The 26,718-nt window shown below is 41.1% G+C and overlaps 1 protein-coding gene, 1 non-coding gene and 1 pseudogene across 2 annotated transcripts; all 3 read right to left on the bottom strand.

Annotated features, from left to right (window-relative positions):
• Positions 1-846: 846 nt before the first annotated feature.
• Positions 847-17,800, bottom strand: LOC105068353 (uncharacterized). Its single transcript, XM_010954207.3, has 8 exons — positions 17,484-17,800; positions 13,143-13,198; positions 6,783-6,905; positions 6,297-6,436; positions 5,687-5,813; positions 5,086-5,181; positions 4,516-4,598; positions 847-4,040 (listed from the first exon to the last, which is right to left on the bottom strand). The coding sequence occupies exons 3-8, from the start codon at positions 6,811-6,813 to the stop codon at positions 2,721-2,723; spliced, it is 1,797 nt and encodes a 598-aa protein (XP_010952509.1). The 5' UTR covers positions 6,814-6,905; positions 13,143-13,198; positions 17,484-17,800; the 3' UTR covers positions 847-2,720.
• Positions 17,801-22,620: 4,820 nt separating this feature from the next.
• Positions 22,621-23,480, bottom strand: LOC105068419 (olfactory receptor 7A10-like; annotated as a pseudogene).
• Positions 23,481-25,288: 1,808 nt separating this feature from the next.
• Positions 25,289-25,425, bottom strand: LOC123616633 (small nucleolar RNA SNORA2/SNORA34 family). The gene has a single exon (XR_006724639.1). It is a non-coding gene; the product is annotated as a small nucleolar RNA SNORA2/SNORA34 family (small nucleolar RNA).
• Positions 25,426-26,718: the final 1,293 nt, after the last annotated feature.

The following is a 26,718-nucleotide window of genomic DNA, read 5'->3' as shown; positions in this document are numbered from 1 at the left end:
AGTCATACTGGCCCCTTTGTCCCAAGCAAAATTCTTTTTCTTAGCCTTCGAACTGCAAAGGGTGCTCTTCCCCAGATTACAATATGGCGCACACTTGCAGCTAATTGTCTCTGCTCAAATGTCTGCTTAAACAAAAGGCTTTCCCTGTCCATTCAGTAGCTCTGCTGAATCCCCACATCCATCTCATCATCACCATGCTTAAGTTTCCCAGCACTGAATGGGCCACTATCTGATATACACTTTACTCATTTGCATATCACATTCCTCAACCCCAAATAAAACGTGAGCACCATGAAGGCCAAAATCCTAATTCAACTCACTCAGGGCATAGACCAGGGCCTGACATAAAAGAGCACTGACATAAAAGAGAACTACTACTTGGGTTTTTTTGTTTGTTTTTTGGGGCCGAAACCCAGGACTGCTTCTTGTTAATGGGCTGGCCTCACACAAGTAACCTTAAACTTCCTTGCTTCAGTTCAGATTCTCCATAGGCAAAAGGATATTGGTGGTACCTACTTCTTAGGGCTTTGTGAAAACTAGTAGTTATTTCAACACAAGTCAAGAAAATAAATGTTTTAAGTATATCAAAGATTTGAAATACAGTTCAAAAAACTTGGTTTAAAGATTTTAAAAACCCATATCTAACAATTTTAAGTATAATTATAAGTATAGTTAAAAATATAAGCAGATTATACCCACATGTAGCAGCTATCCAGCCTCATTAATTACCAGGTGCTTGGGTTACAGAGAGCATCCAGCTGGGTAGAGCCAGCCCCACCCCACCCCTCCCTGGCTGCCAATAAAACAATTATTAAACAGATTAAACAATGAAATATCCAAAGCAGCTTAAACCAATAATCAGTTTTATTTTTTCTCATGTAATACGAAGTCTGGAAATAACAAATCCAGGGCAAGTGCAGACACTCAAAGAGGCCACCCGGGAAGCCAGGATCATTGTGATTTTTCTGCAGTATCCCCATTAGCCTGAGGCTTGCATCCTCACAGTCACAAAGCAGATCTTTAACACTAGGTACTAGATCTCCTTGCAAGGTGAGAAGTAGGGGGAAGAGCAAGGGGGAAGAAAAAAAAAAAGGTAGAGAAGAATCCAGGTAAAAATGACCCTTTTCAAGAGCTTTCTTACAGCCCATACAGTGACATCTGCTTGTCACTGGCCAGGCTGTGGGACATGGACTGTGCCAGTCGCAAGAAAATCTGTAAGAGACTTTTAAAAATAGCACACCTTACTGATCAGACAAAACTTGGATTTTCTTTATAAGAAAGAAGAGATACTGGAGAAGCAACTACAGTATATATTATGTTATATACATGTTACTCTTGGCTGGACAAGAGGCCAAAAACATTCCAAAGGATCCATCTGATGAAGACATTCTGCTCTGATCACAATGCATTTGAATTAGACACTTGTAACAAACAGGTACTAAAAATACCCACATGTTACACAGCAGGTAACTATTCTAAAAAGTTCCATTGGTTAAGTAGTTGTCCAAAAGGAAATGAACACATATCAAGGATAAAATTATAGTAAAAATACTATATACAAACCTTCTGTGATGAGGCATAAGGGTTACTTGGAAGGGCATAACCTTAAAAATAAAGACTGAAAATTAATGAGCGAGCGTCCATTTTCAAGATGAAAGACTGGCAGTTAAGTGCAATTCATATTGACTAAGAGATCCCACTGGGGAGTGAATTCTATGCACAAGTGAGGGCTGTGGCTGAAATTATCGCCACATAGGGATTGTCTGCAGAGTGGTTTCTCATCATGTGTTTCCTGAAGGAATGCTATTAATTATAATTTTTAACTTTTAAATAAAAATTTCACCTAGTGTGAGTGCCCACATGTTGCATAAAAATGGAGGTATTGCTGGCTAAGCTTTCTCCGCCTCAGCAATACTGACATTTTGGGGGCCCATAATTTCTCCTTCCCATGGGGACCCCCTGTGCTTTGTAGGATGTTTAGCAGCATCCCTGTCACCCGAAACATGCCAGTAGCACCTCCCCACAGTTTTAACAGCCCAAAATGTCTCCAGACATTGCCAAACGTCCCTGGGGAGCAAAGTTACCCCCAGTTGAGAACCACTGCTGTAGACCAAGGACTGGCACATTTTTTTCTGTAAAGGGCCAGATAATGAGTATTCCAGGCTTTGTGGGCCACACGTGGTCTCTCTTACACATTTTTCTTCTTTAAAAATGCAACAACTATTCTTAGTTTGCCACTGTACAAACAGCTGGCCCTTGTTACCGACTTTCCCACATTCCTTATTTTGTAGTTTTTTTCTCTTTACTGTATTTTTCTCTCATGAGGGACACAGTGAGGCCAGGAAAGGCTAATCCACTTGATGAATTTACAGAGATCCGCCCTTTGTGCTTACTCTTGGTCCCAGAAGGTGCAAGGTGGTGTTAAAGTCATTTTGACATTAAATACCAGACTAGGGCTTCTAACCCTAAGTTCTCGTGCTTGTTAAAAGCTAAACGTACACTGGCAGCTTCTTCACACCACGGATACATGTTTCCTCACCCACTGTGAGTTCTCACGTATCTCTGAAGTGATGTGGAAAAACCCGTCTCTCCACAGTCATTACACAAATTAGATTTCTCCCAAGTTAGCAGGTATTCGTTTGTGCCCCGTGAGATGAGTTCATCAAGGCCTCCTGCCTTCCTTACACCTGTGCTCTCATGTTTGTCTCAAGGAAAATGCCTCACTGGAGCCTTTTCCACACCGATGACACGAAGAGCTTCTCTCCTCGGTGAGTCTTCACGTGACTCCTGAGGGACGAATGATCACTGAAGGCTTTCCCACAGGCCAGGCACTCGTAGGGCTTCTCGCCGGTGTGTATTCTCCTGTGCACGTTAAGGTTCGAGCCTATGCTGAAGGCTTTCCCGCAGTGATCACACTCATAAGGCTTCTCCCCCGTGTGACTTCTCATGTGTGTCTTAAGGGTCGACTGGTTTCTGAAGGCTTTCCCACACTGTCTGCATTCAACGCGTTTCTTTACAAGATGAACACTCATGTGCCTCCTCCGGGATAAATAATCACCGAAAACTTTCCCACAGGCCGCACACTCGTAGCGTCTCTCTTGAGTGTGTATTTTCCTATGCGCGGTGAGGTTTGAGCTTGCACTGAAGGCCTTCCCGCAGAGGTCGCACCCGTACGGCTTCTCTCCGGTGTGAGAATTCATGTGTGTCTTAAGGATGGACTGGTTTCTGAAGGCTTTCCCACACTGTCTACATTCAACCGGTTTCTTTACAATATGAATTCTCATGTGTTTTCGCCGTGACAAGAGGTCACCGAACGATTTCCCGCATTCTTTACATTCATATGTTTTCTCCACCATGTGGTTCTTCTTGTGCAGGTTAAAGTTAGACTTCCATCGGAAGGCTTTTCCACACTGCGTGCATTCGTAGGGTTTCTCCCCTGTGTGGTTCCTGACATGCTCTTTGAGATGTGAGGGATGCTGGAAAGCCTTCCCACAGTCGTGACACTCATAGGGTCTCTCTCCAGTATGTGTTCTTCTGTGTGCAATCAGGTGGCAGCTCCTGCCATATGCCTTCCCACATTCGTCACACTTGTAAGGTCTCTCCCCAGTGTGAACCCTCATGTGTATCTTCAGGGAGGAGAGGGTTCGGAATGCGTTTCCACACTGACTGCAGTCAAAGGGCTTCTCGGTGAGGTGAGTTCTTGCATGACTCCTAAGGGCTGAGGGATCGTTGAAAGCTTTCCCACAAGCACTGCATTCGTAGGGTTTCTCCCCAGTGTGTATTCTCCTGTGCCGTGTGAGGGAAGCACTCGTGGTGAAGGCTTTTTGGCACTGATGACATTCATGCATTTTCCTGCCATTGTAAATGCTCACATGTTGGGTTACGTGTGCTCTGTTCTTGAAAGTTACCCCGTAGTCCCGGCGGTGATAGGGCCTCTTGCCAGCGTGCCTTCCCATCTGCTGAGTAAGATGAGCACCCATGCTGAAGACTTCAAACAGGTCAGCATAGTCAGTGGGCTTCTCTCCAAGGCGAGTTCTTTCCTGTTGATTAAGAGGTGAGCGTTGATGAAAGCATTTCTCATATTCATGACATTCCTAAGAATATCCCCACATAAACTGACATGAATAGAAGCACATCATGACTGATGATGTCATAATTTGCATTGCAAAAGTACCGCTCCTGCCCCATTTGGGCCCTGTCAAATAACACAGCTGAATGCCATGCCCCTGAGCCTCCATGTGTGTAGCCTTTGCAAAGGTTTTGCATATACTTAATGTTAACTGTTTAAATTAAGCCCCAGCAGTCAATATCTGAGACACAGCTGTAGGAATATTTACCCATTGGAACTTGAAGTGAAGAAGTCTGGAGCCATGTTTAGTGTTTTCCCCAAGAGGGTAATACTCAGTTTCCTCTCGGGGACTGCTACCTCCCTGGTTTTGAACTGCTTTTCTAACTCAAGCTGCCCCTGTCCTCTCCTGATATGGAAGATCCAGAATTATCCCAAGGAAATCTTACCACTGTCACACCATTAGATGTTTCCTTCCCAAAAATATCTTCCATAAGAATCGACCATTTGGTTTTAGATGGAGGCTCCCAATCTGAAACAAGTTGGAAAAAAATATTAACTTGCTGGAGAAAGAAAATGGTGGGATGATGGTGACAAAAACAGGTGGCTTTCTTTGCAAATACTAACCCTAAATAAGGAAAGGGAATGTAAAAGGGGAGAAGGCACATGACTAAAAATGACTGGAAAATTTGGCTGTGTGCAGTATTTCGCAGTAACGGGGGTAGAAATTTAAATTTGACTCACTAAGAAGTAATCCTTCAAAGACTGACATTGATAATGACATTAAGAGTGCGATCAGGCATGTTGAGTGTGAAAGAATGGGACAAAGAGCTCACGTGGATGTGTCCAATTCAAAGATGAAGGGACACTGAGACCAAAAGACTTCTGAGAGGATGGGGGGGCAGTGAACGGGAAAGAGCATTTTCAAACTTCCGTGGGTGAAATTTCCTAATGGATCGCCATCATCCCATCGCTGGATAGAGCAGATTCTGAAGGACTTGTGCCTGCCTGGTGCTTACCAGGACAAGTGCCTCGGTGAAGTTCCCTCTCCTCTGTCCTCAGCTCCTCTTCTTGCTCCAAGTGGGAGATGAGGCTGGGTTTGCCCACCTGACACCCTACTCACGGGGAAAGACACATGTTGAGGGAAGATCGTGCAGAGGACAACCCCTTCCATTAGTCTGGGGTCAGTGTTTTGGTCTTCAGTGTTCTGAAGGTGGACAAGTCTGACTTAGAAGCAGCAAAGTGATGGTGCCAAATTTCTAAGGAACACAGTGAAAGGCTTTCATAAAACACAAAACCATAAATACCCACACATTTTGCCCTTCAAAAGAATGAGGATTTCTTAACTCAGAAAGCTATGCCCAAGCTCAGACATACTTGACAACCTCCCAGGTCAAAACAGTGGACAGGTCTCAATATCTAAAGGGAGATACCATCAGGGCAGGCACCAGGTCAGCTTGTTCATAATTGTTTAAACAAACATGCTGTGTTGTAAATTAAAAAAACAAAACAAAACAACTGTGTTCCAAATCCCCACACAGTTTTTGGGTCACAGCAAGTACTTACAACAAAAACACTTGATTCATGAATTAATAAGTGAAGAAATGATGCCAGCCTTACCCACTGAGGCAAGGTTGCTGTAGTTCTCCAGCATCACATCTTTGTACAGTTTTCTCTGAGAAGAATCCAGTAAGGGCCACTCCTTCTCGGTGAAGTCCACAGCAACATCCTGGAACGTCACTGATTCCTGAAACACCACACACATCTGGGGTCAGTGAGAACTCAGCATGTATATCTGTGTTCAAAGATGGCTGAGCCTAAAGACAACATGAGAGACTCTAAACACGGGATTTCCAATATGGGGTTCTGGGGTCTGAACATTTACTGTAGAAGTCAGTCCTCAGGTGTCTTCTCTTCTCTGAGCTGATCTCATCCTAGCTCACTGCTTCAAATGCAGCTCCAACATAGGACCAAACCTCTCTCCACTTCTACCCTGGCCTGAGAGCTCTGAGCTATATTATGAGAGAAACCGCTGTGACATAAGTCATTTCCCATAACATCCCCGATACCAGGACAGCCTCACAGCCATCTCTGGTTCTTTCTCTTGCACCTGATCAGGTAGGTATTGATCAGCCTGGATGAAGATTTAAAAGAATTCTAATATGTGATACCGGCGGCATTCCAGGGAAGTGCCTCTGCCACCCTCAGGGGCCTAGAGAACTTGGTGTACCTGGGAACCAACACTGGCTGATGTATGGGGCTCCAGGCCGTCGCACACAAACAGGTCCACATCCTGGGGACAGGAATGGTCTTCTGAAGAGAGAGGAATTTCTGGCTCATGGATACAGGCAGGCTCCCGAGTGGACATAGCTAGAGGAAAGAAGACCCATGAGAATGAAAGCCTGCCCGATACTCAAAAATCAGGAAACTGCCCCGTATTTATCAAAATAGTAAATAGGATGCTGCATGGCTACCAGTTACCTGTATCCTTCCTTACACATCCCCTTGCCTCGCCCAAGCTCACAAAGACTCTCAGTCAGCAGCAGCCACCTGTGGGGCTCCCAGGACTCCACTCCCACCCCCTTTCAGTTCATCATCCTCCTCCACTTCTCACCTGGCAGCCCTCCCACTAGCTGTGCACACCCTTGCCCGCAGTGAAGTGGCAGGGGCCACCTGAGCTTGATTTCTGAGGGCATTCATCACCCGGAGAACTCACCACATGTGGGAGACAGACCAAGAGCTGCCATCCTTTGAGAATGGTAGTAAATCTGCCTGAACAGCAGGGCGCCGGCACCAGGAAGTTACTCTCTCGCTCTCATGGGACTCTTGGAGCAAGCATCTGTAGAGAATGAGAAAAAGACTACTAGGGGTGGCCAAAGGCTTTCTGTCTCTCCTGCTCACAGGACAATTCTGACTGCTGTGTTTCAGCATTTCTTCCTTTTGAGAAGCAAGTTCTGTCTCATCCTGGGCCTAACTCTGCTAAGGTAAAACCTCGAGGTGGTGAAGGTCCCTGACCTACCTCAAGTAAGATTCAGATTCACCCTCCCAAGTAATTTGTCATCACACACAATTCTGTTAAACTCTGTCACTCATGAAACACTTGGGCCCCAGGACTTCTTCAACTTAAAGGCTTGTTGTGGGTTAGGACGGCTCTAGTATCCATGAGGATGCACCTAGGACTGTGTTCTGATCTCCGACGCCTTTGGTATCACAAACAGAGACACCCAGGCCTTGTCATCACGAGAATCAGCTGCACCTCACAGTGATTCAGAAATGTGCTCTCTGGACAAAACCTCCTACCAAACATCCTTCTTACGTGAACTCTCCCGCTTAGAGGGGATTCCAGGCCACCCGTGCTTCTAACAGCAAATTCCTCTTCTCACTCCCCACCTACCAGCTGAGATTCATCATGATGTAACACTTCCACCATTTTCTGTCCAAATTCCTATAATCTGCCTACTATACCCCTAATGAACAAAAGACCAGCCCTGTATGATCCCAGCCATCTGTTTCCTCCCTGGAGATACTTGGAAAGACAGGTCTACATACACACAATCACACTAGCAGCTTTCAAAACTCAAAGTCACTGTAACTCTACAAGGAGCGGCTACACTACAGAAAAGCATATGGAGCATTCCAATGTTCCAGTCTCCAAAAACCATGTAAAAATCTCACCAGTTTTTCTAAACCCCCAAACTGTCTTAGGTTACCCTTGCTTTCAGGAAATAATCTTGCATCTCATTTAACAGTCATCACAACTAAAAAACATACCTCAGCAAAGAACTGGAAAATAAAGACTTAAAGAACACTTCCATTTATAATAGCATAAGATACACAAAATACCTAGGAATAAATCAAATAAAAGCCGTACAGGACATCTTCACGATAGAACCTGCGAAGCACCGCTGGAAGACGTCAAAGACCTGAGTAAGCGAGGGGCTGTATCGCTTTCACGCAAGAATTAATGTGCTAAGGTATTTATTCTCTCTCCTCAAATTCGTCTGCAGAAACAACACAGTCCTTATCCAAATCCCAGCAGGTTATTTTCTAGCCATCGATGAGCCAACTCTAAAATGTGTACCAGAATGCAAAAGAGCTAGAAGATCAAGAACAATGTTAAGAAAAACAAACCTGGAAGATTCATACTACTAACTTTACCACCATGATGAAGAGCTGTTGGAATAAGTATAGACAAAAAGTCAATGAAAAAAAGAGTTAGAAATAGATCTACATGTGCAGAGTCAAATGATTTTCAATTAGGGAACAAAGCAATTCCTTAGGGAAGGCAGTCTTTTTAACAGTGCTGAGGAGCACCCTACCAGCTGCTGGATGGATGCTGCCCAATTCATAAATCACCTAATAAAGCCAATTAGATCTTCAAATGAAAAAAACAAACAAAAGCCCAAACAAAAAACAAAACAAACAAAAAATGTCTTACACTTCCACTTATATGCAGTACCTAGAACTTTCTCTTAGTCTGTTGCCTCTCTTTTAACTTTGTTCATATCACCTGTTGTACAAAAATTTTTATTTTTCATGTAGATAAGTATTTCCACATTTTCACAATTTCCTGCATTTTTTCCTTAGAGGCTTTAATTTTTTCAATGAAGCACTCTCTCCAATATTTTTATTGTCTTGTATTTAGCTCTTCCATCCATTTGGATAATTCTGTTGAAGATGTATACAATTCTCCCAACATCATTTATTGAAGAGTCCCAGTTTTCCCTATCAATGTGAAAATGACTCTTCCATAATACTGTTACATAAATAAGCCAAAACGACTTCTGTTTATTGGCCCCTAGGTTACTTCCTCACTAAAGGCAGAGATCCATCAGCTCAAAAGCCCACTGGTGTCAAACTCAAAATTTTACATATCCAATTATTTTTAAATAGCCAAAACAAGGAAATTTCTAGCCATTTAGAGCCTGCTTAATACACCCCACAAAACCTCCCAGCACATCTATTCACTGTTAATAAGATAAGGCTTTGTAGTCTAAGACTCCAAAACTCTGCTGTCCTTCAGAGTTCTCCTTCCCAGAGACTCCTTGCCAGGTCCTAAAGCCCCCCCCCCCGAAGGTCCCTTACTCACTCCCCTTCTGAGTAGAGAAACACTCTTCTCTCCTGCCCCTCCCGTCACGTCCTAGCCCCTGGACAGACTCCTGCTGGAGAGGCGTCCCCATGTGCAACCTGCTAACCTGTCAGAGCATCGCCTGATAAAGCTTGTGTGTGCTACTGCCATCTCAGTTGTATCTTTTTCCCCCAGATCAGTCTCAAACACCTTTGAAGTCCTAAAGAGACCAAGCCACCCATATACACGTGAAGCCTCTATGGGGGCAAGGGGGCTGGGGCAGGGGGGAGGGAGTTAAGATTCTAACCCACTGATAGGTTGTCTGGTTCTCCATTAATACACATTATTTTACTGTCTTGTATCTAAGACAACATGTCACTCATCACTGTTCTTCTTTGTCAAAAATATTGGATGTTCTTGCATCTTCTTTTGCAGGTGAAATTTAGATTCAGCTATACTATTTGTATAGTGCCTTTTCATTTTCATTAATGTTTTGCCGTTTTAATGTCTTCATTTTCTATATGCTTCTAAACAGGCACATTTATTCAAATGATCCTATGGTAAAATGTTTAGAATATTTCCAATTTTTCACAAGTAGAAAAACAACACTTGGAAGAAATCTTTGCAGCTAAATTTTTGCAGATTTTTTTTCAAGTTTTTCCTTAGAATGAATTTCTAGATAGTGAAATGTTTAGTCAGCATTGATGAACATTTCAAGCCTTTCAGTAAGTGTAGCCAGACTGCTCTCCAAACAGCTTTACTTGCAGTTTCTTTAGCTACCGACATACTTCTCATATGCTAGGGGAAAAACCCTTGTTTGCCAAGTTGGTGAATTAATTTCTTTTCAAATCAAAAACTGAGTATAAGTGTAAAATATGGTAAGAAATAGAACACAATTTTATAGCTTGTTAACTGGAAAATAAGGGGCAAGCTGTTTAATTCCTTGATCTGTAATTAAATGTTACCAAACACCAGTCTTAACCTTTTTTCTAGAAATATGAACACATCAGAGATAATAAAATGCAAGTAAATTACAAAAATTAAAAATACTCTTTGGAACAACTTATGAAACTGTGGGTGAAGTAACAATAATAATGGTAATTGCATTTCTCTTTGTCAGTTTACAAAGAGACTGAACAGCACTGCCATTGGTTGGAACCCAGGTCCCACTTTATGTTAAGCACGATCCAGTGTTGGATTTCCCTGAACCCCACAGGAAACCAATCAGATAGGCCTTACAGCACCATCACAGGTGTGCAAACAGGCTCGGAGAGTTTAAGTAACTGCCAGAAAAGTACACAGCAGGTGGCAAGGGTGGGAACTGAGCTCTAATTTCTTTAACTGCAAAGCCTGAGTTCATTCCTCCCTTGGGAGGTGGGAAGGGAGTTTATTTGTCTAACTACCACCTAAGTGAGGACAGTGAGGGTGAAACAGTTCTGTTGATGCAGTAGATTCTCAACAAATGTTAGCTCCCCTCTCTTTCCCCTTAAGCAGTGAGGAAATACACAAATGTTAACCATCTTTCATTCATGCTAGAAACCACGGTACCTACAGCTCCAAGATCAGGTGCTGCCACCTTCTGGGTATAAAGAGGTATTGCAAGCTTTCTCTGGTCAAACTTGGAACAATCCTTGCCCTTCTTCCCAAGTAGAGGTGATTCTCATTTACAAAGCTCTTTCTCACTGTGCCTTTGGGTCCAACGTCAGATTACTACTGAGGAAAGGCTAGTTCAGTTAACAAAGACCGAGCATCACGGAAGTGCAAGGTCTCCACCCTGACCTCCCACTTATTCCTCAATTCTCAATTTACAAATCTCTACTCCAGTGTCTGTCCCCTAAGTTCTCTTGCCAACATCAATACCAACATGACAAATAAAGCATGCAGTGCTTTACTATGTACAAGGTATCCCCTGAGTCTTTCCAGGGACTCTGACTTAATCCTCACAACTTCCCTGGGAGGTAAGCAGTATCTTGAGAAAAGTGAGACCACAAGGTGGGGGGGGGGGGCTATGGAACTTGCGGGGGAAGAGTCCCTTCATGTCCTATGAGATGTTTGCTGACCCAGGAGCTAGGACACAGTCATATGGCTTAGCCACACCTTGGCCCCCACCATTCACCACCACCACCAGTGTGGGACAGATACACAGATGGTTCAAGCCTGGAGAATGCACTCATCAATTTCCGACCTGTGGGATGTTGTCAGTCTCACTGTAATGCAAACCAGAGGCCAGAGCGAAGTTCTGGACTGCTGCTCATCTGGTGATACACTTGCAGAGCTAGAATCAGGGAGCTTGAACACAGGTGGAGCAGGAATACTTCAGCATCTAAGCGACTGGATGTGGAGCAGAGGGACCCAGGAACAGTTACGGGATCTGTTAAAGGAGCTTTGAGCCCTGTTTCTACATGATACATGAAACAAAACCATGATAATCAGATTGAGATCAGCACAAATAAAGGGGATGGAAGAATAGCTACTGAGGTTAATTTCTCTCTTAACTTCTTCCTAACACAGTGAAACCAGTTCCATTTTTTCATTTTGACAACTCTTACCCCATTGTCACTGGGATCCGTGTTTCTCTCTACCAGGGCCAACTAGGGTGAGGGAAGAGAGGTTGCTGGAGTACAAAATTCAAAGAGGCGCTTTCTACATCACGCAAGTGCAGGGTTAATGCATCCTTGGATTCCACACCCTAGGATTCCTGTCTCACTCACCCTAACCTCATCCCTGCTTTTCACTATTACAGAAGATCTGCCTCCTTCATCAGTTTTTTGGTCCAACACAAATTTTACCCTTAAAAATGTTCTATTATGAGTTCTCCTTTGTGGCCATAATTCTTCCAGTATTTGATTTAAAAACTCCATATTCAATTTTGTAATACTGTCCCAAGCTATTCAGAATTTGCAGATGTAGATATTACAGAGAGAATGTTTCTTTTATTACTTTAAGGAGTGATATTTCTACCCTTGCTGGAACTGTTTCTATCAGTGTGATTCTCATAGACACAGACAAAGCACCAATAGTTGTGAGAACACTGTGTGCCATTTTTCTCAGTCCAGAAATGTGTTACATTTGTAAATCAGTATTTCTGTATACTTTATTATCTTCAAGCTTTCAACCAACCAGGTGAAATGTCCCAGGGAATAAAAGGGCAGATTAAGACTTCTGTTTCCAAAAGGCAATCCAGATATCCTGATTAGACCTTCCACTCAAAACTATTCTAAGTGCAACACAAAATAGAGACAGATATCTTTAAAAATCATTTACAAGCTAGTAATAAATACTCTGAAATTTTAAAATTTTGATTTCTAAAAGGACAATTTTAATTGTTGAAATAAAGGCAAATAGAGAGGACTAAGTAAATAGCTTCAGCAGATTATACACAGCCAAAAAAAATTTTTTTTCCCCTAGAGTATCACACAGTGTGGTCCTCAAGCCAGTTATATAAACATCACCTAGAGAGCTTTACTAATTCCGATGCCCAGTTCAAATCCCAGTCCAATTAAATGAGACTCTTTGGAGTAGACTGATGAATCTGCTTTAACAAGCACTACAGGTGACTTTTACGCAAGCTTAAACTTAAAAACCTCTTCTAGAGCATAAACATGAGGACACACAGAAAAGAGATGATCAGTGTAAAGACGATTAAGAGCCACGGGGGACAGAGGGAAAAGGACTGCACGGATTCTAAATGGAGTTCGAAAAGAAGAGAGGGAAGGAGCACAGGCAGATACTGCAAAATACAGTAGCTGTGGGTTTCTCATTTCAGAAGACAGATTAAAGATACAAAGAAACCACACTTAGATACAATACCAATGAACCAGAGAACACCAATAGGAAAAAGAATATTTTATTCTTTTATACACTTCTTTAACAACCAAAATGTCCATTAAGCTGGTAAAATAACAGTATATTTGGGCTTGCCACTCACAGAAAGGAGAAATCCTAAAAGATACATTTAAGGGAGAAAAATAATCAAGGATCCAGTCAGAGAAAAAAAACACAGGTTACCTTTAAACCAGCGGTTCTCAAACTTCAAGCTGCATCATCTGAATCACCTGGAGGGCCTGTTAAAACACAGTGAAAATGTATTTTAAAAAATAAACCAAAAAATTCACATTGTTAGGCCCCATCCCATTTCTGATTCAGAAGATCTGGGGTATGGAGTGCAAGAATATGCATTTCCAACCAGTTCCTGTGTGATGCTGATGCTCTTGGTCTAAAGAGCACACTTTTTTTTTTTTTAAATCACTGCTTTAAAGAAATAAACATGATAGCCAACACCTGACTTTTTGTTAGTAACAATGGAAACCAGAAGATAGTGGAACATTTTCATGGCTCTGAAAGAGTATACACTCCTTTTAACAACCAAAATGTCCATTAAGATGGCAAAATAACAGTATATTCGGGCTTGCCATTCACAGGAAAGAGAAATCCTAAAAGATGTATTTCAGGGAGAAAAATAATCAAGGATCCAAAGTAAAGAGTGATAAGAACTTACACCAAAGAGTCCAGAAATCAAAGAAAGCACACAAAGTGGCACATGTGTGCACATAATGAAACTGAAAATGATTTCATGTAATAATAATCTCTTCTGAGGTTTAAAAAAGACAGTTAACACACATGATCACAAACCCATGTAAATCAGGAGAGTGATAACATGCATCAGAAATCCACACTTAATGAACAAGCATGGATTAAGAATTCTCCAGGGTGACCACTAACATCGACATAAATAAACTCAGGATGTATGTAAGTATGTAGATAAATTCAAAATGTGCAGAGATAAAAAGTTGAGTAAAAAATACTCAAAAGAAAAGAAATTCAAAGAGATAGAGAAAAAACAAATTTAAAAACCAAATTTTTTAATACACAATGTTAACAGACCAAATGCTTCAACTAAAATAGATATTCTCAAAATAGAGTAAAACAACCCAGTTTTATGCTGTTTACAAGAGCTATCATAAACATAGGGATACGACAAGAATGGAAATAAAAAGAAGATATACAAGGCAAATACTTTTTTTTAAAATCTGGTTTAAATATATTAATATCAGACAGAATGAATTAAGGCAAAAAAGCTAATAGAGGAAGCTGAAGAATTATATAAGGAAAAGAGGTATAATCCAGTAAAAAGCTCTGTGTGTGTGTGTGTGTGTGTGTGTGTGTGTGTGTGTGTGTGTGTGTGTGTGTGTGTTACATATGTTACAGCCTCAAAAACAGGGTGAGGGCAGAACTCTAAGGAGAATGGACTAGGCCACCACCAGAGCTCTCACTAATACAGCTCAAGCAGACAAGTCAGTAACTACATGCAGACTGCACAAATATGAAATTGTATTTCTTAACTATAAAATCCAACCACACGTGGGTCACATTGTGTGTCTCAGAAAATGACGTCAGTCTCTGACCACAGTGCAATGAAGTTAGCAAACAATAACCAAAAAATAACTAGAAAAAGTCACAGAAATGGAAAAGTCCCAAATTCACATGTCAAAGGAGTCATACTTGATAGTATTTAGAACTGAATATAATAAAATACTATCGCTGCAGTTCTTTGGGGTGTGCAGGGTACCCAAGGTAAGAAATTGTAAAGAAACATGGCAAAAAATGTAAAAGAAAGAAAATTATAAAAACAGAGTTGTGAAATAGAAAACATACATATTATAAAGTGGTTCAATCAAGCCAAAAGTTCTTCGAGAAAAACAGACTTGTCAAAATTCTGGCAGGATTTATTAAAAAAAAAAAAAAAGTACATGTAAATAAAAGAATGAAAAATGAGAAAAATCATTATACATGTAGCAAGCATTAAAAATACACGAACACATTATTAACAACTTTGACTCTTTAATTTAGCCTTAGATAGAATGAATAAATTCCTTAAGAAATTTTACTTACCATAACAACATACAGAACATGGATGCCCCGTGACTTTTTTAAATTGAAGTATAGTCAGTTACAATGTGTCAGTTTCTGGTGTACAGCATAATATCCCAGTCATGCATATATATACATGTATTTGTTTTCATATTCTTTTTCATTAAAGGTTATTACAAGATACTGAATATAGTTCCCTGTGCTATACAGAAGAAATCTGTTTTTTTTTAATCTTTTTATATACAGTGGTTAACCTTTGCAAACCTCAAACTTCCAAATTTATCCCTTCCCTCCCCCATTCCCCCATAACCATAAAATTGTTTACTATGTCTGGGAGTCTATTTTTTTTATAGATGAGTTCATTAGTGTCCTGTTCTGTTTTTTTTTTTTTTTTTTTTTCTTTGTTGTTAGATTCTACATATGAGTGATATCTACGTTCTTTTTCTTTCTCTTTCTGGCTTACTTAGAATGACGATCTCCAGGTCCATCCGTGTTGTTGCAAATGGCATTGTTTTACTCTTTTTTTAATCGCTGAGTAGTAGCTATGGCTCTCTCTCTCTCTTTTTTTTTTAATACTTATTTTGTTTAGAGCGGCTTCAGATTCACAGCAGAATTGAGCAGAATAGTACCTATGACTCTTAAGGGGACTGAAACAACAGCTGAAAAAATTTCCACAAAGAAACCTCCAGACCTCCATGGTCTTTCCTGGTACAACTGCCTTTTAAGAAACAAATGATCCTACTCTTAGGCAAAATATTCCACAGTTTAGAAACAAGAAGGAATACTCCCACCCCACTGTGTGAGGCTGGCATATACCTGAAAACAGAAAAGGAATTACAAGCCACTTTCACTCAAACACAGATACAAATCATCCAACAAAAATACTGGCAAACAGAAACCAAAAATGATAAAAAAAGTACGTATGCTTTCCCAAGTTAGTTAACTTACCAATACAAATTTAATGTAATGTTACAAAATCAATTGGTTTAATTCACATTATCAACTAAATAAGAAAAGTGTATTTTTCATTCAATCAATGCACGAACAGAACTAGCATTTTTCACAGACTAGGCATAATTTAAGGTGACTGAAATACATCAACATATCAAAGTAGATAAGGGAGAGGGGTATATCACTCATTAAAAGCCTTCAGCTGTTGGACAAAAACAGTCAAATTAGGTAGGAAAAGGGATCTTCCTTTACCTAATAAATACTATGCCTCCTCTTTCCCCCCGAAAAGCCTCCAGCAAACATTATTCAAATTAATTCCCCTTAATACAGCACTGCCTGAAGTTTGCTGTCCAAACTTCCACTTGCTACTGGAAGTCTCTAGGCTGTGCAGCAAAGAAATAATACAAAATGTGTAGGATGCAAAAGGGAAATATAAACATTTACCTACCTAGAAATAAACCCAGCCAAAAAAAACCAAAACAAAAATCCTTAAATCCTTTTTTGCTGATGCTCTTAAAACTTCATTGAAAGGCATCATAGAAGATGTAATTAATTGATGGTAAAATTCAATGGCATAATGATGCCATTATTCTCAAAATTCACATACAGATTCAACACAACTTGAAAACAAAACTCCAGTATGTGGAACTTCATAAACCGACTAAAATTTAAGTTACAATGTATATGAAAAAGAATGGGTAGGTTTACGAACATGATCTATAAGATACTTGGAAATCTCTAAATTAAAATGTGTGCGTCCATCAATATGGAAAAAGGATGTCTCTAAAAATACTTGTGTGTCCATTCACAAATAATTACTAAAATTAGGAAATACATTTCTGAGAAAACATAAGCAGTAAAATCCACAAAGTAAATCACGGGGAAAGAGAAGGATGCAGTTCAGAATACAGGTTTCTGAGGTTTTGTAATCTTACTCTTCTTGGCCTAGTTTGTGGATTCGCATTATTGTTCTTTTGATTTTCTGTGTTTTCATTTTTTTTGGCATTGTATGTCTTATGTTCCATTAAAATAATATTTTAAGTGAAAAGGATAAATAGAAGGCATCAAATAAGACAGTAAAAACGCAAAATATTTGTAGTCACAATAATTAATGCACTAACTCTCAAGTGAAACAACAACGTTGAAGCGAATTTTTAAATCTAGTTAGAGGCCATTTACAGGAGAGTCGACTAAAATTTAATAAAGATAGGTACGCAGAAAAGTTTAACTGTAAAAAGCATTCAAGATAAATGCTACAAAAAGAAAACCAGTGTGCTCCAATTAATACTAGGCAACATTGACCACAAAGCAAAAGGTGGGTAGTTTATCCTTGCTGTCTCCAATTCCTGACCCTCCAAAAATGTCCTAAACTCATTCCGGCCAGGCTTTTCCGTCCCCATCCCAAGACGTCAGGTTTTTTGGACCAGTTCACCACTGCCTCCCTCTAGTCGCTAAATACAGTGGTCCTAAACTTTGTCACAAGCGGTTTAATACAGCTGATCACAGGGTCTATAACATACACCTCACCTGGGTTCCTGGCTTCCCGGTTCCAGGTCACCGTTCCCCTTTACTCCTCCCTGCCTGTGGGCCTTTCCTGTCCTCAGGAAGGCCGGGAGTAAAGGGTTAAGTGAGGAAACCGGGGCTTACTCGACTGAGGGTAGAATCACGGGGAGCGGAAGCCCCGGAAGCTGCTGCCGAAGGGACGAGGAGTTCACACGTAAAGTCGAGTCGGCCGCGGGGACCAAAAGTTCAGAGGAAGCCGCAGTGGACCACCCCTCTTGCCCATGTGTATAGCGGCAATCGCCTCTCGAGAGTAATGGCTTCCGCTTCACTTCCGCCTTCTAAATGTCTAGGAACTTCATAACCGGCCTCTAACCCGGAAGTAGGGGGCAGAGAGCTGGGAAATGTAGTCCTCGAGTTTAGACGGCGTGGCGGCAGTGCCTAAATGGAGTCTGTTGGTGGCGCACATTTTCCCCAATTTATGATTGTTGGAGTGCCTCTGGACCCAGTCTCAGGCTTCTTTTCGTTTTATAATTTCTGTGCCAGCTGTGACTCTTACTGTTTATATACAGGACTCAAATTTCCAGCCACAACCCCACTCGTCTACCATGAATTCCAGACGGAATGAAATATTCTCTACGTGGATATTTTACAAACACATGAAAATGCCACAAATCAAACTCATGGCTCCATCTTCTCAACTTCGAATAATAGCAATCCCATCTTTCCACTTGTCCAAGGGAAAACACCCTAGGTCCAAAGACCAGAGTGTCGCTGGAAAGTGGTTTTGCCTTAGACTTTCATAGAGACGTATAGGAAAATTATAGATGGGAGGATTATACGTTTGGTTTTGTTATTGTAACCAGGGGAGTCTGATAGCCGAACAAGTAATGTTTCTCTCTGTGTCTACCTAGTTTGTCGGGGAGGAGGACAGTTCATCTACTCATTACTGAAACCAAAAAAAAAAAAAAAAAATGTGGACTTGGAAAGTGTATCTGGCTTTGTCATAGGAAACAATGGGGTCTTAAGCGAGTCTTATACCCATACTCCTACGGGGAAGGGAGGCTCTTTGCACAAAAGCGTGGGAGGCGGGGAATTAACTGTCAGGTTTTCCAGCAGCACAGGTAAAACTCAATGCCGTCACTCTCCCTTATGCATTATTTGCACCATGCATATAAATGCCTAGTTCACTCTAAGACGCCTTACCCCCGTCTTCAGTTTACCTCCTTACCACCACCACCCCACCCCACCCCCACCCTGCTAGCAGCGGTTCTCAACCGGGAACGATTTGGCAATACTTGGTTTTCGGTGTCACAACTTGGTTTGGGTGGGGTGCTTCTGGCATCTAGTGGTGGAAGCTCGGGATGCAGCCAAAAACCTCAAAATGCACGGGATAGCCTCCCATAACAGACTTAATACCTGGCTCCAAAGGTGAATAGTGCTGAGACTGGAGGCAAGGTCGGGGATGGTGGGGAGTCATGGCAAAATCCCTCAACACCTCCCTTTGAGAACCAGGGCTTTAGAAGTTGGGCGGAAACGTCTGAAAAACCTAAATTCCTTCTGATAGGCAGAAAACAAGCAAGCAGGCTCAAAGGATTTTTAAATGTGTTGTGATTTTTCCTTGGAGTTATTCATTATTATTCATTTGTTATCTTTTATTTGAAACACCGCAGCTCAACCTGTAGAATTTTTACATGAGTTTCATAAAACTTTAGTTATAAAAAATTAAGAAAATAGTCTCAGATTTCAGCTAAGAGCCAGGGTAGGATGAGGAGCAAACTTTTCACAACGTAACGGACCACATAGTAAGTATTTTAGGCTTGTGGGTCATAAGAAAAACTCACTTTCCCCTGTGTGTCTCCTTTCATCTCACACTCCACTCAATGCATCACTTCTGACACTTCTGGCCACGAAGTGAGTGTATGTGGAGGGAGATCCCCACCCCCAAATAATTAGAAGATTCTCTGGACGCCAGCTGAGTGTCCTGCAGTGTAATTCAATTCTGACTCTATCACCTGGAGATAGCATCCGACCCCTACAGGCAAGGGGCTCAGTTCTGGAACACTGCCCCCCTCCTCACTCCCCCACTCACACATAAGAAGCCAATTTGCAAGTCCAGATTATTACCCGTGCTTCTGACTGACCGGCTATAAATCTGAGGTTCCCTTGACCGTCCCTTCCTTGGTTTGATTAATTCGCTAGAGTAGCTCACCGAACTCAGGAAAATAAGGTACTTACTTACTGCTTTATTAAAAAGGATTCTGAAGGATATGAATGAACAACCAGGTGAAGAGATACACAGGACATGGTCCAGAAGGGTCTTGAGCACAGGAGCTTCTGTCTGGGTGGAGTTTGGGGTGCTCTACCCTCCCAACACATAGATGCTTTCCTGTTCGACAACCTGGAGGTCTCTGAACCCCATTCTTTTAGGTTTTTATGTTGGCTTCATTACCTAGACATGATCGATTAAATCACTGGTCTTTGGTAATAGGTTCAACCTCCAGCACCTCGGGAGATCGGGGGTTGGGGCTGTAAGTTCCAACCCCCTAATCAAAGCTTGGGCTTTCTGGCAAGCAGCCCTGAAGCTCTCCACGAGCCACTTAATCAAGTGTTATCTCATTAGCATACCAAAGACACTTATCACTCAGGAGATTCCAAGGGCTTTAGGAGTCCTGTGCCAGAAACCGGGAACAAAGACCGAATATTTTTTATTACACCATAGAGACAAGAAACAGCCCCCCCACCCCCCCAATTCATACAAGCATTCTCCCCACCCCACTCTCTGAGAGCACACGGAACACGCTGCAGAAAATAGGTACTTCTGCTTACAAGGACCGAATATTTTTTATTACACCATAGAGACAAGAAACAGCCCCCCCACCCCCCCAATTCATACAAGCATTCTCCCCACCCCACTCTCTGAGAGCACACGGAACACGCTGCAGAAAATAGGTACTTCTGCTTACAAGGACAGTTTCATCCATAAAGCTGATTTAGCTGGTACAGAAATTTAGCTTCAAACCTAAGAGAGCATTGATTTAATGCTCTGTATACAGGACATCCAATGCTGGTAATTGTTGGTTGGGAAATTTGGGCCAACTCTCCAGCTGAAAGGCAATGAAAATCTGCACGTAGTGTACATTTAGAAAACTGTGTCTAAAAAGCACCAAAGATCTAAATACTAGTAAGAAATCACTGCAATGGAATCCATTAAAACAGATAATAAAATGGTGGTTACCAGGAGCTCTGGAGAGAGGGAGTGGGAATGGGGAGATACTGGTCAAAGAGTACAAACTTCCAGCCATAAGATGAATAAGTTCTGGGGATCTAATTTACACCGTGGTGATTATAGCTTGTTTTTGTTTTTTGATTTTAGTTAATAATGCTGTTTTATATAGCTGAAAGTTGCTAAGAGAGTAAATCATAATGTTCTTACCACGAGAAAGAAATGGTAGTTATATATTGTAATGGAGGTGGTAGCTAATACTGTAGTGAAAAGCATTTTGCAATATATAAGCATTTTGCAAACCAGTACATTGTATACCTTAAACTTATACAATGTCATATGTCAGTTATATCTCAATAAAGGTGGGGTGTGTGGGTAATGAACTGGGAAAGAGAAAGAAAAGAAAAAAAAAAGAAAGGAAAAAAAGAAATCACTGGACGAGATTAGGAGAGGACAAGATTCCAGAGAGGTGAGCCAGACACTGGGGCTGGTTTTACCCTTGAGATAGTCTAGAAGAGGCAACTGAGGGACCGGTGTGAGTTTTACCTAAGTGTCTGCAGGATTAGGGTAAAGACTAACAGTCCCCCGTCTTTGGGCTGGTACCCCAAAGGGGTGTCTCTGAGGAACAGAGGGGAACTGGAAGCAATCCAGTAGGGACTGCAGCCAGGTTTCTGATCACCTGGGAGACACCAGAAAAAGCTCGTGTAACTATAGTGCATTACTATCAGACAAAGGAAATGTTGATGCAAAAACACCCACAGGAGTGTGTATAGCTCAGTGGTAGAGCATATGTTTAGCATGCACAGGGTCCTAGGCTCAATCCCCAGTACTTTTATTAAACACACACACACACACACACACACACACACACACACAACAAAGGTAACTTCCTAAAGATCAAAAGATTGGATGCAACAAGAAGACATAACAATTCTGAATTTGTACTCAGTAGCCCATTGAGTAAATTACAAGTAGAAACAGTCAAATTCAATATCACACTGGGTGATTTTTAACATCTATCACTCCATAACTGATAAAATAAGGAGAACAAAAAAATCAGTAAAAATAAGATTTCAGCATGATTAACCAAGTTGACTTATTGGGCGTATATGGAAAATGCACTCAATCGTTTTCGAATCCACATTGATCTTCCAGCACAAACAGTTCATCTACCAAGTTTGACCACAAGTGCTGCATAAGGCAAATCTCAGTAAATTTCAAAGAATTAAAATTATGCAGTGTATGTTCTCTGGCCAGAATGCAACAATAGTAGAAACCATTCACAAAAGAATGAAAAGAGATCCTCCATGTATTTGGACACTAAGAAGTGTACTTCTTTATAACTCATGGATTAAATAAGAACTCTCAATTGACTTATTAAAATCTGTTTCTCTGCATAGATTCCAGCAGGAATAAGGAAAATGAAGATGACTCAAAGAGCAAGAGGGGGAATGAGAATTGATTTATCAATTGTGAAAGCAAATTGAGTGTTCACTACAAGTCTATTAACACATGCACTGCACAGCTGATGATCTTTTTCCTCTAGCTTTATTGAGATATAATTAACTTTTTTAACACCTAATAATTATTCATTTAATTTTACGAGTGCTTAATATAGACAAATTTCTGCACACATGTATTAAATTATCTTATATACTCCTAGATATGTGATATATCCCTAACATCACTATTAAGTGTGTAGTATTTTACCTATTTTATAGGTGTTGAACTGAACTCAGAGAGTTAAGTTAGTTGATAAATGACAAGTAGTAAAACACAGGTTAGAGGGATTGAATACAAAGATATTTGACTTGAAAACCCATGAGCAATCACTTTGCTATGAGAATTGAATTAGGGAAGAGTCAGGAACTCTGGCATCATAATACTTCATTCCATTTGACTCATTCTAGAAGCCCACACCCAAGGCAGATGACAGAATCATGAGAAGGAAAGTGTCCCAGAGATGAGTTTCCTCAAGGATCCCTTCATGTCTCTGTTCCTCAGGCTGTAGGTGAAGGGGTTCTTCATGGGAGTGACCACCGTATACATCACTGAGGCCACAGCCCTCCTCCTGGAGGAAAGAGTAGCTGCAGAACCAAGGTACACTCCAACACAAGTCCCATAGAATAAGAAAACGACAGACAGGTGAGACCCACAGGTGGAAAACGCTTTATTCTTTCCACCAATTGATGGGATTCTCAGGATGGAGGATACAATTCTAGCGTAAGAGAAAATTAAAGCTGAGAGGGGACCAACACCTAACAGGCTAGTCACCAGATAGACCAGGACGTCATTGATAAAAGTATCAGAATAGGCGCGTTTGAGGATCTTAGCAAGTTCACAGAAGTGGGGGATTTTCAAGTCTGCGCAGAAGGACAGTCACAACACCATCAGACTGTGGAGCAGGGCGTTCATAATGCTAATGAGCAGGGAGAGAAGAATCAGGAGACCACAGAGACAGGGGATCATGATGACTGTGTAATGAAGAGGGTGGCAGATGGCCACATGGTCATAAGCCATGATGGTCAGGAGTAAATTGTCCATACATATGAAAAACCATGAAAAAATACACCTAAGTGAGGCAGCCTTGAGTAGGTGATGGCTTTGTTCTCTGTCTGCATGTTCACCAGCATCTTAGGGACTATGGTGGAGATGTCCATCAAGGACAGGTTAAAGAGGAAGAGGTACACGGGGTTGTGGAGGTGGGAGTCAGAGATGGTGGCCAGGATGATGAGCATGTTTCCTGAGAGACCCAGGAAGAGGAATTCTGAGACACCTGTCTGGTTTTCTGATTCCATGTTGTTGAGTCTGCTGGAAAATGGAGGCATGAATTACCGTGAAACAGACACACAGGCATCACTTATTTGAGAGAAGTCTTTTACCTCTGCCTTAAATTCTAATAATATTTAAACAATTCTTCCCTTCAAGTTCCCCTACTTATTTCTTCCATCACCAAGTAACTTTTGAAAGACTTCTAAGTACCTACATTTTTTTTCTAATACTTAAATTTTTAAATGCAAACAAGTGTTATTTAATTTTTTTTAAGAAAATATTATGCCTGCATGCCATTTTAAAATCTATGATTAAATTCTAGTCATTTCTTCAGCATCCCACCTGGTTTGATGACTTCATTTTCTCAGAGAATTTTAACTCTGTAGTTAACTCTATACTGAATCTATTCAGAATTGCAAATCTCAGGTACCGATGGAAATTATGAGCTCAGATTCTCTACTGCCTCATTGTGAGAAATAACATCATTAATCCATTCTTTTAAATATTTATATTTTACAGTTAGATCAAACCACTCTATTGGGTAACGTCTCCATCAAAAGAATTGTTTTGCCATGATTTATCATTTGTCGTCAGTCTACAGTGAGAGAGACTTATAAGAAAACATTGAACGAGTCTCTCTATTGTGTCTCTTGCAGAAGTGTTACACTCATACAGGAAATTCCTGCCTGTCCCTTAAATCAAGAATAGCTAATGCTTTTTCTGTATAACTGGTTTATTTTCTCTTATAAATATATGTTTCTTTTATTTCTTTGGCTGCTAGGAAGCTTAAGAGCCAGATATGTGGACCATGTCTAGAAATTCAGAAAGAGTCATTTTATAGCCTATTTCTTTTGACTAATTTTTCCCTGGTAGTTATCTTGTTGTTGTTGTTGTTGTTGTTGTTGTTGTTGTTGTTGTTAATGGAGGTACTGGGGATTGAACCCAGGACCTTGTGCATGTTAAGCACGCACCCTCCCTCTCTGTGAGCCAAGAAATTGTTTCCACTCATGAGTTAGGTGCCATTATTATACCCATAAAAGAAATGAAGGAACCAAAGATTAGGGTCAGTGGTTTGCTGGGAAGTCAGTAAATGGTCTGCTTTGTAGCACTGGTCCATTTCTCTGGTGCAAATTCCCCCCTCCCCCCAAATTCAAGCTACCAGTGGGTTGTCACTGAAGGCAGAGTTGGAAATAGCTGTAAGGTCAGCTCTGCGGAGGGGACTTCAGCTCACCAGGGAGAGGGGGTTCTCTATTCTACAAACTCCTCAAGCTTATTCATGCCTTAAGGACTTTGTTTCTCTCTTTTTAAATGTCTTCTCCTAAATCTTCCCATAGTTGGCTTTTGTAATTCAGATTGTCAAATTCTTTTTTTAAAAAGCACTTCAAATGTTAGTAAGGAAAGACTTTGTTTTTTCCTATTTTCTTTCCTTTTTTTTGTTTTTTGTTTTCTCTCTCTTTTTTAAAATATTTAACAAATGCTTTACTGTGAAAGTAGCTTTTTCAATGTCCATAATATAGATACACTTTCACAATCCAATAAACAACTCAAAAAGTTTTACAGCACAAGAGTAAATGTAAGTTTCCAATTTGAATGAGGTCTAAAATACACAAATCAGGACCCTGATCATACAGAAGGGTAATATTCAAAGGAAGCTCACAGTTCAGAATCATCCTACTGTTTTTGTGGAAAACCCACAGTAAATTTTTTTGTAATAACTGGATTTAACTGTATTATAATTCTAATAAACAAGTTAAATCAGGGATCTCTAAATTTTGGAATCCCACTGTTAATCAACTACAGACAAGTATTAGCCCACATCCATCACCAATGACTCAGATGTTTCTTTGCAATGAATTGACCATTACATTTCCGAAGTTCTGAAATGGCCATCAGGCCACAGAAAGACACTTCTCTAGGCTCCTGCTTGAAACCAACAGCTTCACCAGACTGCTGGCCTTGATTCAGGGCCAAAGGAAAGACTTTATTAAGGGGGACTATTGCAACAGGAAGAAGAGCAAAGGGTTAGCCAGAAACAGCTCAGGGAAGGAGCAGAGAGACAAAGCTTTAAGGCAGTGGACCAGTGGCTGGGGAGGGAGGGAGGAGCTCGCTAAAATCTGCTTTGTGGGCGGAGGTGGGGTGGTGGTGGTGGAAGGCTGGAGGGATGGGAGGGGTGGGAAGGTAGTGGGAGGGTGGGGGTGGGCGGGGGTGAGGGTGGGGCGTGGGGCTGATGGTGGATGACTGGCAGGGTGGGCATGGTGCAGAAGTGGGGGAGTGTATTGAAACTTAACAAACTGCCTTAAATATTGTAATACCAGGAAAGATGAGTCAGGAAATGGTTTGTTGTCAGGCGCGTGGAAGAGAGGTGGGGATCTGCGCCTGACGCAGAGCGTACAAGTTACAGTGCTGGGAGCTCTCATAAAAAAAGGATCTCCCAGTCCTAATCAGTCCAGCCTAAACTGTCAAGCACAAAGTGTGATCAGCCTTGTCAAGGTCTCAGCTGGAACGTCAGCTCCCCAAAGAATGCCTGTGCTCAACAATTATAGGTCATTTATTTTGCATTACCATTTACTTTTCTTCCAACATTTGCCATCTACAAAAACTTTGTTACTTACTTGATTTTTCTATGCATGTGTATATATGTGTGTATGTGTGTGTGTATAGTTGTTTATTTTACATTCCTGGTATTTAGGATAGTGCATAGTATACAGTAAGTACTCAGTACACATTTATTTCAACTAATGAGTGATAATTACCCTGTAGAAATATGCAACCATTGAGACTTCCATAGGCAGGGAACCACTCTACTGAAATTTTTGAATACAGGTAGGTGGATCCACGGTTGGCTGAATCCGAAGATGTGGAACTAGTGGAATCCAAAGGAGCTGGGCCATTTTACAAAAGGCACTGCAGATGCTAAGGACAACTGAGCTTGCGTCCTCACTTACACAGTTAAAAGAAATTAGGGTAAACAAGGCGTATTCTTTGGACTGAAGATAATCCTATATAAAGTTCACTGTGTAAATCTAATCCAGGAGAACAGGGTGTGTCTTTTAATCCTGTCATCCTTTCAATTTTATCATAGATAAAAGTCGGTGACCTTGTGCATGCATTCAGACCAAAAGCTTGCTGTAGATGAGAAGTGTCTGAATACCAGCCTGGCTCAAGCTGACTTTCTGTGTTTTGGTAAGTAATGAATAAAAACTTGTGGCGGGGGCTCCCCACTGCCCTTCACTTTGTAAGATAACTTTTTAACCTGCAGAATGT

This window comes from Camelus bactrianus, chromosome 22, assembly GCF_048773025.1.
Source record: "Camelus bactrianus isolate YW-2024 breed Bactrian camel chromosome 22, ASM4877302v1, whole genome shotgun sequence".
Taxonomy (NCBI): Eukaryota; Metazoa; Chordata; class Mammalia; order Artiodactyla; family Camelidae; genus Camelus; species Camelus bactrianus.
Note: the sequence above shows the minus strand (reverse complement) of the source record. Positions and strands in the feature narration are given on the sequence as shown.